This window comes from Saccharomyces mikatae (genome assembly GCF_947241705.1).
Source record: "Saccharomyces mikatae IFO 1815 strain IFO1815 genome assembly, chromosome: 16".
Taxonomy (NCBI): domain Eukaryota; kingdom Fungi; phylum Ascomycota; class Saccharomycetes; order Saccharomycetales; family Saccharomycetaceae; genus Saccharomyces; species Saccharomyces mikatae.
The window spans coordinates 304,200-317,851 of record NC_079271.1 but is presented as its reverse complement, the minus strand read 5'-3'; the positions used below and the strand labels follow the sequence as shown (position 1 = coordinate 317,851).

The 13,652-nt window shown below is 37.1% G+C and overlaps 10 protein-coding genes across 10 annotated transcripts; 5 read left to right on the top strand and 5 right to left on the bottom strand.

Moving 5' to 3' along the window:
• Positions 1-388: 388 nt before the first annotated feature.
• TIM50 (protein translocase subunit TIM50) lies at positions 389-1,822 on the bottom strand (the record flags this gene model as incomplete). Its single annotated transcript, XM_056226189.1, has 1 exon — positions 389-1,822. One exon carries the CDS (start codon positions 1,820-1,822, stop codon positions 389-391), a length of 1,434 nt encoding a protein of 477 aa, XP_056079932.1.
• Positions 1,823-2,125: 303 nt separating this feature from the next.
• On the top strand, positions 2,126-3,025 carry CWC27 (putative peptidylprolyl isomerase CWC27; the record flags this gene model as incomplete). Its single annotated transcript, XM_056226188.1, has 1 exon — positions 2,126-3,025. The coding sequence occupies one exon, from the start codon at positions 2,126-2,128 to the stop codon at positions 3,023-3,025; it is 900 nt and encodes a 299-aa protein (XP_056079931.1).
• A 39-nt stretch (positions 3,026-3,064) lies between these two features.
• VPS28 (ESCRT-I subunit protein VPS28) lies at positions 3,065-3,793 on the bottom strand (the record flags this gene model as incomplete). Its single annotated transcript, XM_056226187.1, has 1 exon — positions 3,065-3,793. One exon carries the CDS (start codon positions 3,791-3,793, stop codon positions 3,065-3,067), a length of 729 nt encoding a protein of 242 aa, XP_056079930.1.
• Positions 3,794-4,060: 267 nt separating this feature from the next.
• On the bottom strand, positions 4,061-5,503 carry RGL1 (Rgl1p; the record flags this gene model as incomplete). Its single annotated transcript, XM_056226185.1, has 1 exon — positions 4,061-5,503. One exon carries the CDS (start codon positions 5,501-5,503, stop codon positions 4,061-4,063), a length of 1,443 nt encoding a protein of 480 aa, XP_056079929.1.
• Positions 5,504-5,898: 395 nt separating this feature from the next.
• On the top strand, positions 5,899-6,495 carry HTC1 (Htc1p; the record flags this gene model as incomplete). Its single annotated transcript, XM_056226184.1, has 1 exon — positions 5,899-6,495. The coding sequence occupies one exon, from the start codon at positions 5,899-5,901 to the stop codon at positions 6,493-6,495; it is 597 nt and encodes a 198-aa protein (XP_056079928.1).
• A 165-nt stretch (positions 6,496-6,660) lies between these two features.
• On the top strand, positions 6,661-7,536 carry SMKI16G1070 (uncharacterized protein; the record flags this gene model as incomplete). The annotated part of the gene is made up of 1 exon (XM_056226183.1): positions 6,661-7,536. The coding sequence occupies one exon, from the start codon at positions 6,661-6,663 to the stop codon at positions 7,534-7,536; it is 876 nt and encodes a 291-aa protein (XP_056079927.1).
• A 327-nt stretch (positions 7,537-7,863) lies between these two features.
• Positions 7,864-8,874, top strand: BTS1 (farnesyltranstransferase; the record flags this gene model as incomplete). The annotated part of the gene is made up of 1 exon (XM_056226182.1): positions 7,864-8,874. One exon carries the CDS (start codon positions 7,864-7,866, stop codon positions 8,872-8,874), a length of 1,011 nt encoding a protein of 336 aa, XP_056079926.1.
• A 90-nt stretch (positions 8,875-8,964) lies between these two features.
• Positions 8,965-10,806, bottom strand: MUK1 (guanine nucleotide exchange factor MUK1; the record flags this gene model as incomplete). The annotated part of the gene is made up of 1 exon (XM_056226181.1): positions 8,965-10,806. One exon carries the CDS (start codon positions 10,804-10,806, stop codon positions 8,965-8,967), a length of 1,842 nt encoding a protein of 613 aa, XP_056079925.1.
• Positions 10,807-11,237: 431 nt separating this feature from the next.
• Positions 11,238-11,708, top strand: SMKI16G1040 (uncharacterized protein; the record flags this gene model as incomplete). The annotated part of the gene is made up of 1 exon (XM_056226180.1): positions 11,238-11,708. One exon carries the CDS (start codon positions 11,238-11,240, stop codon positions 11,706-11,708), a length of 471 nt encoding a protein of 156 aa, XP_056079924.1.
• Positions 11,709-11,742: 34 nt separating this feature from the next.
• UBP16 (putative ubiquitin-specific protease UBP16) lies at positions 11,743-13,248 on the bottom strand (the record flags this gene model as incomplete). The annotated part of the gene is made up of 1 exon (XM_056226179.1): positions 11,743-13,248. One exon carries the CDS (start codon positions 13,246-13,248, stop codon positions 11,743-11,745), a length of 1,506 nt encoding a protein of 501 aa, XP_056079923.1.
• Between the last annotated feature and the right edge of the window lie 404 nt (positions 13,249-13,652).

Here is a 13,652-nt window from a genome sequence, read left to right as displayed (position 1 = left end):
GAAAGTTGTGAGAATTGATTTTGTGTTGCCCACCCGGAGCTAACTGTGGGTACCCTGACTGGAAAGACGACGGTGTTATGCTAAATTAAACAAATCTGCCAGAAAGTTGTACGAATTGGACATTTCTTCGTATGAAGTTACGACTAGTAACTTTCGGGCTTAGTGTTTCGTCAGTTCTGTACCGATTAGATCCTTCTTATCCTACAGAATCTAACAATGGTGTGTACACGTTTTCCAGAAAAGATTAAAAGGTGCAATATTAAGGAAATTAACGATATAGATTAGTCTTATTCACATGACCATAACATAACGAGGGTAGTGGGTGTACAGATACATTTATATATACACATATATACATAGATAGACGAGAAGAACATCTACGAGATGATCATTTAGATTCAGAAAGCTTCTTTTTCTTTTTTTCCTCTTCAAATAAGGCGTCTACTTCCTTCTGCTTCTCCAGTTGTATTTTCATTTGCTCTTCTGGCGAAGGTAAGTTACCTTCAACGTAGTCCTTCAACGTAAATGTCTGGCCGCTCATTTGCTCCTGTTGTATTCTGATCTTTTCTTTTTCTTCTTCGATCATCTTCATGAACATAAGATAGTTTTTTTGCCCTTCTTCATGGATTAAGTCGAGTGGGAACTTGGTTGTGCTACCACCCAGGGAATTCGCAACACCCAATGCCTTTCTTGCCCAGTTGTTGCCAGAATTATGATCTCCATAAAATTTATCTTTCAGTTTCTTTACACGGTGGTCAAATTCAGTCGCTAGATTCTTCTTGTCTTCAAAACTGTTCAAAATTGGTCTAACATCCTTGGTTTGTTGCGTGGCTAAATATTCCAAAAATGGAATCAATCTGACTAGCTTGTCATCGGCCTCGCCATTCCATGGATCCATTGGGATAGCATTTTCAGGCTGCAATTTGTAACTGTTGGGCTCAGTGTCAATGATGATGACTTTGCTCAAATCTCTGTTCAATTTTGAAAGGTCCTTAATGTGCACACCGTCCTTATAAACGCAATGTTCCTTGAACAAATTATAAGAGACGAATGCATGTATTGGATCTAATTTTTCAGCAATCTTGTCAGAGTACATCATGTAATTGGATGAAAACAAAACAATTTCAAAATACTGCGATAAGTAACCCAAGAAATAATCTGCACCAGGTCTCTTAGCAGTTCTCCAACCGTACTTCTGAGACCACTCAGAATGAACCAGAAAGTCTTCCAATGTAATAACAAGGGTTAAAGGTCTCTGATATGGTGGTGGTGGTGGTGGTGGTAATAAGTCAGGGAAAGGTGGTTCTTGGAAGTAAGTGAACATCGAGTTAAACCGGGCTTTAAATCTTTTGTACATGAGCGATAAAGTATAACCATTATCGATGTCTTTCTTCAATTCTTCAGATTCTTGAGGCTCCCAATCTCTTGCCATATATATCGCAGTACCTGTCAATGCAGACAACGAAAAAATGTAAAACCAGTTAGCATATTTCTCTCTTTTTATATCCGTAGAAGTTTGTCTTTTCCTTCTGGATTTTTCACCTTTGGAAGATGTTTCATTCTGGCCCTCACCTTCTGCATCTACTTTTTCCCCATTTTTACCTTGGCCATTCTCATCCACATCAACACCGGCTTTGAATAACATATCTTCGGTAAGAATGGATTTAGGCTTCTCGTCTTTCGTTTCTTTTTGCAATAACCTCGTAGAGCTTGTTAAAAGCCTTTTGGATACTTGTACCGATGCTAGCTTAGTAGCGACGGATGGTACAGTCCTAAAAGCTCTTGAATTTAGCCTCATTGAATTTCTAAGAATGGAGAGCATCAGGAATTGGTAAATTCTAAAAGATTGGTGGAATTCTAGAATTTCAAAGGCAAAACCAATGTTAATGCTATAAGCTATTCACAAAATTGGGCGGATGCTAAATACTATCGTTCCGTTTAGTCTTGATCTTATGTTTGTTCGCTGATTGTATCTTGTTCATGGGGACAACTCTTCCAATTTTTTTTTCCCTTTTCCGGTGTGGTGTGTTTAGAGAGAAAAAAGGTTCAAATATCATGAAAAATAGAATATCTATTATAATATGCAGGTTTTTTATGACAAGTTCTAAGGGCAGGTAAGGATGCTATGTCCAGTAATATAGAGCCTCAGACAACAGCCAAATGTATACTATATACAACGAAAGGGGATATTGTCGTTGAATTATGGGCTAAAGAGTGCCCTGAGACATGTAAGCGGTTCTTGACGATGCTTTCAGATGGAGCATTCGTCAATGGAGAGTTTAATGAGTTGAAGCCAACTCAATGGCTGAGATTTAATGCAACTAGAACTGGGGAGCATTGCACAGTTCCTCAGGAAAGAAATCCACGGTTAAGGTTCAATAAGGATGGACTTTTGGGTTGGGATAGACAAAGGAATACATGGTTTATAACTGTGCAGACCGATTCTAAGCATGTCCTTAACGATTGTAATGTCTTTGGGAAAATCGTTGGAAAATCTATCTATATTTTCAGAGAGATTTTGGGCGGCGAAATTGAAGCTCTCAATGATGAGGCCAAACAATTCATGTACCCTGCAGTTTTGAAGGATTTTGAGATCACTATACCATTCTTTGAAGACATTTTTCCATCAAAAAAAAGACTGCAAGATAGTGAAGAAAAAGAGCAACGTCCAAAAAAAAAATTTATGATACCTGCGAAGGTCAAGATGATATATGAAGATGATGAAGAGGACGATGATGTTGCTATTGATGTTATAAAGACTAAAACAAAAAAGAGGATGGTTCTCCCAGCGTGTATCAAAGATGAGAGCTCAAGCGAAATCTATAGGTCTGCCATGCCTTTAGGCCAGCAACAAAAACCGCCTATTACCGAACAGATGGAGTCGCATAAAAGTGTTAGCAGTTCAACTATTGGAATTACGGCAGGTAACGATAACGAAGAAATGATAGACAAAAGAGAACGGGACACTTTGGAAATGTTAACCAAATTCCAGCAACGAATAAAAAACAAGAAGATTTTGAAGTGAACATAGAAATCCTTGCGTATGTATATATGGTCTCATATTTTAATCTAACAAAGCATAAAAACTTTTATAGGCTAGTTCCAAATCAAAGAGTAGTTCTCTGATTTCTGTTTCAGCTAAAGTGTCACTAATTGACAACTTGTTTATCTTGACAATCCAATCGATTAATTTTGACCTATTCTCAAAATCGTCCCTGGTGACACGGTTTATACTGATTAATAGTTCTGCCAATAAAGGGTGTAACTGATCTTTCGCATTGTAATTCAGTTTCAGAGCATCCATTACAGTGATAAAATTACCGGTGGCCTCAGCAACGCATTTAGCATTGAATTTTTTATCGTTAAAAGAACCATGTTCATTATCACCGGATGCGGTAGAGGTAGTGGTAGATATGGCATGTTCTGCTGTAATTGGTATACCTCTCTCCAATCTTGTTATTGCGTTTGAAGCTGTAATGTTGTATTTGTTGGAAAATGCCTCTATGGATTGGAAGTGCTTGTTAATTTCATCTTTATTTTGAGAGTTCAAGTAGACCTTGAATTGTTTTAGTAGTTTGTCAACAGTATTGGTATATTGTGTATCGTTTATGGAGTCCTTTAGGTATGCTTTCTCTACATGATCTAATGTGATGATAATTGAATATATTTCGGATAACGTTTCAATGATTTCTTTATCTTTTGACGTTATAGAGTTGTCGAATAATGGTATTTCATCACGAAGCAATTGGGAAATATCCTGATTTTGTTTCAATGTTATATCTGGTTTGGGCATTGATACCTTTGTGTGCAAAATGACAGGGTGAAAGTGCTTATCTTATCGTATACCTATATGGGGAATTTTTTATCTCTTTTTCTTTTGGGGAGGCCTTGTAGGATCCTTTATGTAAAAAACTAAGGCGAAAAAAGTGCGGAGAAACTGAGGTGGCTTCATCGCAACGATGGTTAAAATATAAATTCACAATAGAGTAGCGTTGATGGAAATCTGTACGAATATATGCATATGTAGGTCTGTATATAAGAAAGATATCAAGTGTTCGATTCATTGAATGACGGGAACTCTTTTTAATTTAGAGGGATCTACGCGACTGGCGTCCTTCTGTGAGTAGAGTATATTAAATCTATTATTTGTTTCTGGGTCGTTGAAATTATAAATTATTGGTGGTAAGGAGGGATACTCCAAACAGTTTGAACTATTACTATCATTGCCCACATTCTTGATTCGACCAAAATTTTTATAAAATTTCTTGGCAAATTTAGCAGTCTGCCTTTCTTGTGATACCAGGTTTTCAATTAGCGGTAGTTGATCTATTGACCAGAAAGATATGACTAAGGGATGATTAATTTCGAAGTTCTTTAGGCTCTTATTGAATTTGAATCTTATAGAAAGAGAGTGAGACACATTGAAATGTTGGCCTATCGTAGTTATTGAGCTATGATATCGCAGAGGTATGTCGTCGATTCTGTTGATCAATAATTTTGTTTTGGGACATCCGGAGTCAGAAGATTCAAAACTTTGTAAGAAATTTTCCTTAGTGAATATTTTGAGACTGAACTGAAAGGTCATTGAATTGAGGGAGATGATTTGATCAACTTGTCTTACAGAGGATTGCAATATATTTGAAGTTTGGGCGGATGAGAATTCCGATTTTTTCTTCAAAATTTCCAAGTACTCTAATACCTGTGTCGTAATTGATTTTAATTTGACCTTCGACTTGAACTTTTTCTTCGTAGAGAAAATTGTTGGTGTCGATACTTCTAATTCATTTGGAGAGGAGGTAGTGATAGCGTTATTCGGGAAAGGATTTAGTTTAATTGATATGGAGAGTTTCAGGGTGTCATTATCCATAGACACACAAGGATTTTCAATGGAATAACTGATCAGAAACTTCTGGTCGGGCGACAGGACGTTTGATCCGCCTATGGGTCTAAAATATGACGGCGAAGGTATATATGTATACCTCTCGACGTTTACCGGGTAAAAAAAGTTCCGTTTCTTATTCGAACTTCCTCCAGCAGCGTCCGTGTAAAACACGGTACAGTCCAGAAAGGTCTGCGTCTTGCCAAAATTTGAATTATAGTTTGTTTCTTTAATATCGTCAGGCAAACCTATCGTCAAAGGTATATCTATGCCGATAAGATTGTCGTCGAATTCACCATTATCATCAGTGGGATGTGAAAGCACGATTTTTTTCCTATAGTGAACGGTAATGTTCTGATTATTAGTGTCGGAGTTTCCATTAGGAGAGTCTGATGTACGATTAAAGGGGGTGAAAGAGTTGTTGTTGCTACCGTAAAGGTTCCTGTTGAAATACATCTCGATAGTCTTCAAAACAGTTTCGATCTTGACCAGTTTGAAAGGCAACGAGTCATTTGATCTTACTCTCAATTGACATTCGATTCGTGGTAATGTATCGGGTAAACCAGGACAGCCTCGTATTACAGAATTGTAGCTTGGCTTCAATGAAATAACTGGGTAGGTCATTTGTTGGCACTTCTTTTACTTTTTACCACCTACTATACATCGGAACAAGCAAGATGGACAGAAAGCATCCTACAAAAAGGTCTCGGTGCAACGATGGCCGTAATAGCAAAATGGGCCGAACGGTATTTCTCTCTTTTCTGTCAGACTGGCGCGCTTTTTACCAGATTCTAATTTCTTTTGTTTTTGTTTTTCCGTTTTTCATTTTTATCAAGTGAATTCGTGGGCGCGCGTTATACGTGAAAGTGTCTAAATACTGATGTATATAGACACATATATAAATATCTATATATGGAGGGCGAATGAGGCATTTCTCCTTGGGAGTGGTGTGACCAAGGACACCAGTATAACACATCCTGCTTTTTCACTTAACGCACCATCATCAGCTCAGAACTTCAATGCAGCAAGATAATGTCTGCGATAATCAGGCAGATGTTCAAGAATGTAAATGGGAAGAAATTCAGGACATAATTGAGTCAGGAGAACTCGCTCGTTTGAAACGCAGCCGCCAGATGACTGAAAAATACCATGACCACAAGAAGAGGACTGCTGGCTTGGACATGAACCAGTATATTCTGCAAAAACTAGGGTGGTTGCCAGACGAATCGCACTGTGAAGACACTATCGCGAAGGCTTTTAGTGAGACTGCTCTATATGCTGTACGTGCCAACGATTTTCCATATAGCTTCGAACCAGGCGTCGTACACCTAGTCCTCTGGTCCAAGATTGCTCTACCTGTGCACTCTCCAGATAAGGCCATGCGAAATGCTGCCCGGGCACGCATAGGCGCTTTTCTCCAGGCACAACCATCGCTGCGGCCCCTTATTGAAACAGATCACGTGGCGTGGTTTGTAAACTACCCGGAACTACAAAGTGTTGCCCGGATATTTCACGCTCACGTGCTTCTTTATTTTCCACGGGATCACTACTCCGCGGAACAAGTAAAAATAACAGTTGACGATATCCTTTTACACGGTTTTGAGCCGGTTGCCTAGATAGAATTTTTTTTTCAGCATGCCAAGAAGTCTACGTACTATTATTACTTGTGTAGTATAAGCAATACCAATCTTAATGATCCGATGGCCTGATAATATTACAGATAAATATAAGGTAAGTCAATTTGCACAAGCACACAAATTATATCAGTGATTGGAAAGAGAATGCATATGCAGCTTAGGAAGAGAAAAAGGGTTGACTATACGGGGAGAAATTTAACGTCTGATTCTCCGGCAATCACAACTGTACCATCTATTGTCGTCCCCAAAAAACGTAAACTTACCACAACGAACATAATTGCCTCGACTGTTTCAAGCACTGCTCCGACAATGAGCACCTCTAATATAATAATACCGAAACCTTTGCAACGCCCCAAATTTCATAATACCATGAACTCATCTCCACCTGATGAAGACTTTGAAAAGATCCCGGTTTTGGAAGTTCAGAAAAATTTATTGGATTTGATCAAAAGACAGGAAAGTTTATTCTATAAGAACATTGATAAACCGACTCTCGTTGGACTGAAGAACTTCGAAATGTTGAGGTTGCCCAATGACTTACAACTCCTACAAAATATTGTAAGCTTATTGCACTTATTCGAGCAACTAAACCATGATTCGAAAGGAAAATCAGCTAGTGCTGGCAGAGCTAAGACCTTCTCTCAAAGCCACTTGAATAAGTTAAAAAAACTATATGCTGAGAAAAAGAATTTGCTTAGTCATCCCAACCATAACGGTAACACCCGTAATGACATCGTCATCCATGAGATAGCGACCCTACACTCTATAAACCTGATAGACTTGCTAAACCTGGAAATGTACAACAGCACATGTCACACTAATAACGTAACGTTGCAAACTACAGCACACTCAATGACGGTTAACAGTATTATTAAAAAACTTGACAAACCAATACTAAAAGAGAGGAATAATACTTTAATATGGCCTCACAAACATAGATATAAGGCAAAGAAAAACCAGCATGCGCAAAGCGAATCGTTAGCTAATAATTCCAATATTACTCTTTATAACGATATATAGCCGCCGTTCCTATTTTACTACATAGAAGTACATACATATACAATAAACCCCTGCATTTTTATGGTGATGCACACGCTTCTATTAATTTAACGATACATCGTATGCCTTTTACCTCAAGAACAGCAGTAGAATGTGTATTTTTACATACAATCGTGCTAATAATTGTTTATTTATGATCATTTCTTCTTTGTTTCGCCTTGCCTTCTTTTGACGTTTTTCTGAAGCAAAAAAAAGAGGACAGATGTGCTAACAAAAGATTATCAGGCATATACGCAAGAAGAGTACAAAACAGAAAGATAATAAAGCATTTACAAGTCCAGAGAAACAATGGAGGCGCAGATAGATGAACTGATCAACAAAAACCCCGTTTGGTCTAGCCAAAACGAAAACTTGATTTCAAAACCGTATAATCATATTCTTTTGAAACCAGGTAAGAACTTTAGACTGAATTTAATACTTCAAATAAACAGAGTTTTGGAACTTCCCGAAGACCAGTTGGCGATAGTGTCGCAAATAGTTGAGCTCTTGCATAACTCCAGTCTTTTGATCGATGATATAGAAGATAATGCTCCCTTAAGAAGGGGCCAGACCACATCTCATTTAATCTTCGGTGTCCCATCCACTATAAATACTGCGAATTATATGTACTTCAGAGCTATGCAACTCGTATCACAACTAACCACTAATGCGCTGCTATACCATAAATTGATTACGATCTTTAATGAGGAATTGATTAATCTACATAGAGGACAAGGCCTGGATATATATTGGAGAGACTTTCTCCCTGAAATTATACCTACTCAGGAAATGTATTTGAATATGGTTATGAATAAAACAGGCGGCCTTTTCAGATTAACCTTGAGGCTTATGGAAGCGTTGTCTCCTTCCTCACACCACGGCCATTCGTTGGTTCCCTTTATAAATCTCTTAGGTATCATTTATCAGATTAGAGATGATTACTTGAACTTGAAAGATTTCCAAATGTCCAATGAGAAGGGCTTCGCTGAAGACATTACAGAGGGGAAGTTATCTTTTCCCATTGTCCATGCTCTTAACATCACCAAAATCGACGAAGGCCCCAATGAGCAGCACAACGAAATTTTAAGAATCCTGCTGTTGAGGACCACTGATAAGGATATAAAATTAAAGCTGATCCAAATACTGGAATTCCATACCAATTCATTGGATTACACCAAAAAATTTATTAATCAGTTAGTGAGCATGATAAAAAATGATAATGAACATAAGTATTTGCCTAATTTGAGCTCGCATTCTAATACTGCTACCAATTTACATGACGAATTGTTATATATAATCGACCACTTATCTGAATTGTGAAATAATTTAATCAATCAAATCAGTGGAGGAAGAAAGTCAGACCTATTCCCCTCCCTTTTGGCATTTATATATACAGTTTTTATATACGTTTTATTGCATCATTTTTTGATATATTTCGAAGAGATCTCTTAGTTCGCAAATAGTCAGGTCCTCAAACTTATAGCCTTTATACTTCTTCCACGATTTCTGAAATTCTTTTCTATCAGCGCCGTTAATACTAGCAGTCACTGTCAAATCGCCAGTGAATTCACGATTTCCATGTTCTAAGGACGCTGAAGATCGAGAAGATGATGACGTTGATCGTGAGCCATCTCTAGACATTTCCATTGTGTCTCTATTGCCTAACTCTATAGATAATTGAGATGAACTTCGTGGTATGTTTAAGTTGTTGTTGCTGTTGTTATTATGAAGGTTATTACCGTTAACCGTGTTGGGGTGCGGTGGCGTATATGATCTGATTTTGCCAATGATGTTTTTTAATGATGAATCAAAAACAGTCCTGAATCCATCATACGAACTTGATCTCGTAACATCTGGTCTTTGAATAGTAGGAGTCATGATATCTCCTATATTACTATTGCTGTTTCCGTTAGACTTATGCGTTATGGTGGCTTTTGAGGGCAGTGAGACCCTGCTACTGATTGAACTTTCTAAAAATTTACCTTCATTCTCAGTCAATTTGTCTTGTAGCTCGTTAGAAAAATCACTTTTCGTCAAGCCTTCAACGAAAACCAAAGCCGCTTCTAGATTAGTTAATGCAAAGGATTCGGTTTCAACTAGTTTTTTCTTGTATCTAAACAGCCTGATAAATTCAGCATTCAAAAAGATATCCCGTGGAACAATAGTAATAATGTAGTAGATTAGTAGTGAGAGGTAGTCGTCATTGGACATTTCTTGAGAGTACGTCATAATTTCATGTAGCTTCAGTAACGCCTTTATCTTTTCACATGGTGAGATGGAATGATATGTAAACTCATACAATATTTCTTTGATTTCTTTAAACTTGGGTTCCGGATCAATGCCATTATTGAGACTCAGGAACTCTATCAAATTAATTTTGTTCATAATCGAAAGCTTGGATAAACAGAGAATCTTTTCATTTAACAACCTATTATATTCTGTGAATTCAACACTATTCCTAAATAGATTCCCGACCTTAAAAGTTTGTAATTGGTGTGGTTTGAAGGTCTTCATTTTATTTGGTGAAGACACAGACGTGCCAACTATGAGAATTTTCTTAAAGACGTCTCTCTCACAAAGTTCCATGTATTTTTCGATTTTCATGTTGTTCAATTCGTTAATCCTTAATTGCTTTTTTATTTCATCTGGTGACAACATTTGAGTAGCATTATTAGAATTTGACATTGATTCATTACTGAAAAGCGATGAAGATCTTCTTGGTCTCATAAGTGAGTTGGCACTACTACTCCTACTTCTTCCAAAGATGCCGCTGAGCCCACTACTTAATGTTTCTTTGGCAGCCAAAAAAGAACTGGAGCCCCCATTTGAATAATTATTACCACTATTATTCACTGCACTGACGTGCTGAAAAGACGCTTTATCAAACTTTATGTAAAAGCTTTGGAAAAGACTAGATAATTGCAGCACTGATAGTGGCCGTACGTACTTGGGTTGCTTCAAATCGTCGATAAAAATGTCAATCAGTTTTGATAATTCCGGAGGTAAATTGCTAACCTCACTTAATGCATCATCGATTTCTTGTTTGGTCAATATAGGGGACTTATCGTTCTCCAACTTTTCGCTCGTTGTAGAGTTTTCGTCACAGCTATTTTTCTCATTGTCATTTTGATCCTCATGTGGAATTTGTTGAAAATGCATGCTACTAGCTGTGATTTTATATGATTCCCTGATAGATTGATTAGGGTCAAACCTTGGATTTGTTATCGGAGGGGTGAATAATTGCCTGGCCATTTCACTTTTATTGGTAAAGGGCGTGCTCCTTTTAATCAACTCTTGTTATTTGCTTCTAAAAATACCCTTTTCTCTAAAGGGGAGATGATTGTAGAACTATCCGAAAGGAAATTCACCTTTCACTCAAGATACTAAACACCACACCAACCCAAATAGAATTCGATGGACAGACAGCAGTAAACCTTTGATTTTAGTCTTGCTTCAATACTACGTTTGGGTGGTCCTCACTGGAAATCAAATAAAGCTCGGTTATGGGACACTTTTTTATCCGAGAACCGCTCCTTTACGAAACAAAAATTTGAAATGTATGCAATACGAATGTAGTGAATTATTTTAACAACGGGGCTTAGGATATAGCTTAAATCACTACCACATCAGGAGATATTAGAAGGTAGCAAAGGAGTGACTAGTTTAAATGACTTTTTTATTCCATGAATTTCCGGTTTGCAAGAAATAATGATAACACCAACCACATTAGGAAAAGAAATCATTCTCCAGACCCTATAGGAATTGATAATTATAAAAGAAAAAGACTAATAATAGACTTAGAAAACCTATCTTTAAGTGATAAAGGGCCTAAGAAGGTACATTTAGATGACAACAATCACGTTCAAAATAATATAGCGTTCTCAGATTCCATTCGTGATAAAGCTCTGAGAGAGATCTTAAAATGTTCAGCAAATAAATCCCACGATAATGAGTCGTTTTATGACAGAATATGGGAACGTTTTAGAGAAGAAAAACTACAAGTGATAAAATGGGCAGATTATAAGGAAGTTGTTTATTTAAACTGGTGGAGGTGGTTCCATGATCAATTGGCTTCACAGTGCACTTATGATGAAGAGGCCGACACTGACGTCGAAATGTCGGCAATGGATACAGATGTGGATATGGATGCATAATTTATCATTATTATAGTATATACGTACAGAGCGGCTATTTTCTTACACGTTCGTAGTATAGCATGTAGACATATTTCTGTTCATTTAATACTGTTGAAGTGGTACTTTCTTCTATAGCAGTATCAGATATTTGCCAATAAGGATACTGTAAAACACTCTTGACTTTTTTGTGCCTGCTTCTTCTGTCGTCATTGTGTCCAATTTTTTGATCGTGGTTCCTGGTTTTAGCTTCATTATTAACAATAGTTGACGCGCCTTCGAGGGACGATTCCTCTCCTTTATCAAAGCGAATGTCAGCCTTACGTCTGTAGCATATATAGTGTCCACGTGAATGAGAACCAGTGTGTTTCACAACACTTTTTAAGTTATATTTGACTTGCCGGTTCTCTGTTATCGCTCTATTCTCAGCTAATGTATACTCAGGAAGTTTTACTCTTTCTCCGAATTCAACGTTACAGGGATTTCTACAGTACGTAATACCATTAAAGGTGGATCTTGATAAATGCACTACCAGAATATCTGGTAATTGTACTGCTACATCTTTTTTTATAATCTTTCCTTTTACTTTAGATATATGCAATTTGTCCTTTGAGTAGCGCTTAATGTATTGTTCTAATTCGGGCGGTAAATCTTCGTTAATTGAAGCTTTAGTGGCATAATTTTTTAAAGCCTCTATCATTAACAATTCTTCCGGGGTACAGTCTTTAAAATTTCTATACCTTTCGTGATTTAAGATGGCTCTTATTTGGCAAATCGAACATGAGTAGTCCTCTATAATTTCCGTTTCGTCGTTGGCTAGAATTGTAAGCAATTTCTCTGACGTTTGTTGGGGTACTGATAGTTCACGAATAAAAGTTTGTTGATATGATGGTTTTGATAATCCTTTGCACTGAAGGCATACTAGAAATTTGGAAGTTTCGCCCTCAAACGGAAAGTTTGGTATATTGATTTCGGGCATATATTGAGTGTATCCAACCAGATTCGAGCGTTCTTTTTGTAACGTTTGCAGCATAAGTAGCGTGCATTCATGCGCATCATTTTGTCTGGATGACATCTTTGATTTGAAAATAGCCTCCAAAGTATTTATCACCATCTGTGGAGAGACCGATTTTTTACTTTCTCTTACGGATACTAAATCAAAAATTAAAGCCATAAGGCTTTCATGTAAGGGTGCAAGTGAATCAGGTGAGTTTCTAAACCTAATGCAGCTTACAACGTCATCTACTATAAGATTGTCAACCTTTGCTTTTCTGGATGGATTGGATTTCAATTCTTGGAGAATCGATTTGATTTGCTTCAAATACTCCACAAATCTGGGCATTCCAGCTAAACCTTGAAGAGATGATGTTATGAAACAATCATTTCCGCGATTAATTAAGCCGACTGTCGTATATTTTTTAATCCTCTGCTTAGGGTCTCCAAAGACAAGTGCACTTAGACTGGGTGCAATGACATATAAAGAAACAACAATTATTAATCCACAGGAGACTTTCTTCATTAAAGCAGTTGGAGAGTTCGTAGCATTATTAATCCATGTCATATCTTGGTTGTAGGAGTTACTGTTTATTCCGTTTTGTATATGAGCGAAAAAAGAAAGACGTACTAATGTTAGTAAGTATGAAGAAAACAGTCAATTTTTCAACAAACGTGTTCTTTATTTTTCCATCAACTCAAATGATGTATTTATTGCGACTGAAAAAGGAGCTTATTATTCACTTTCGCTGCGTATTATTTTTACCTTGGATATTTTATTGAACTCCATGATATTGATTTTTTTTGGGTATATGTCAAGAGGGGAAGAATGAGGTTAGTTTCATAAAAAATGCTTTTAATAAACTAATTGTAAATAAAGAAAAAAATTACAGGTTGCCAAAAATTGCGGTTAGTTTTATTCTTGATAATACATAGAAAATATACGCTCAACAAAAATTGACCAGGATCAAA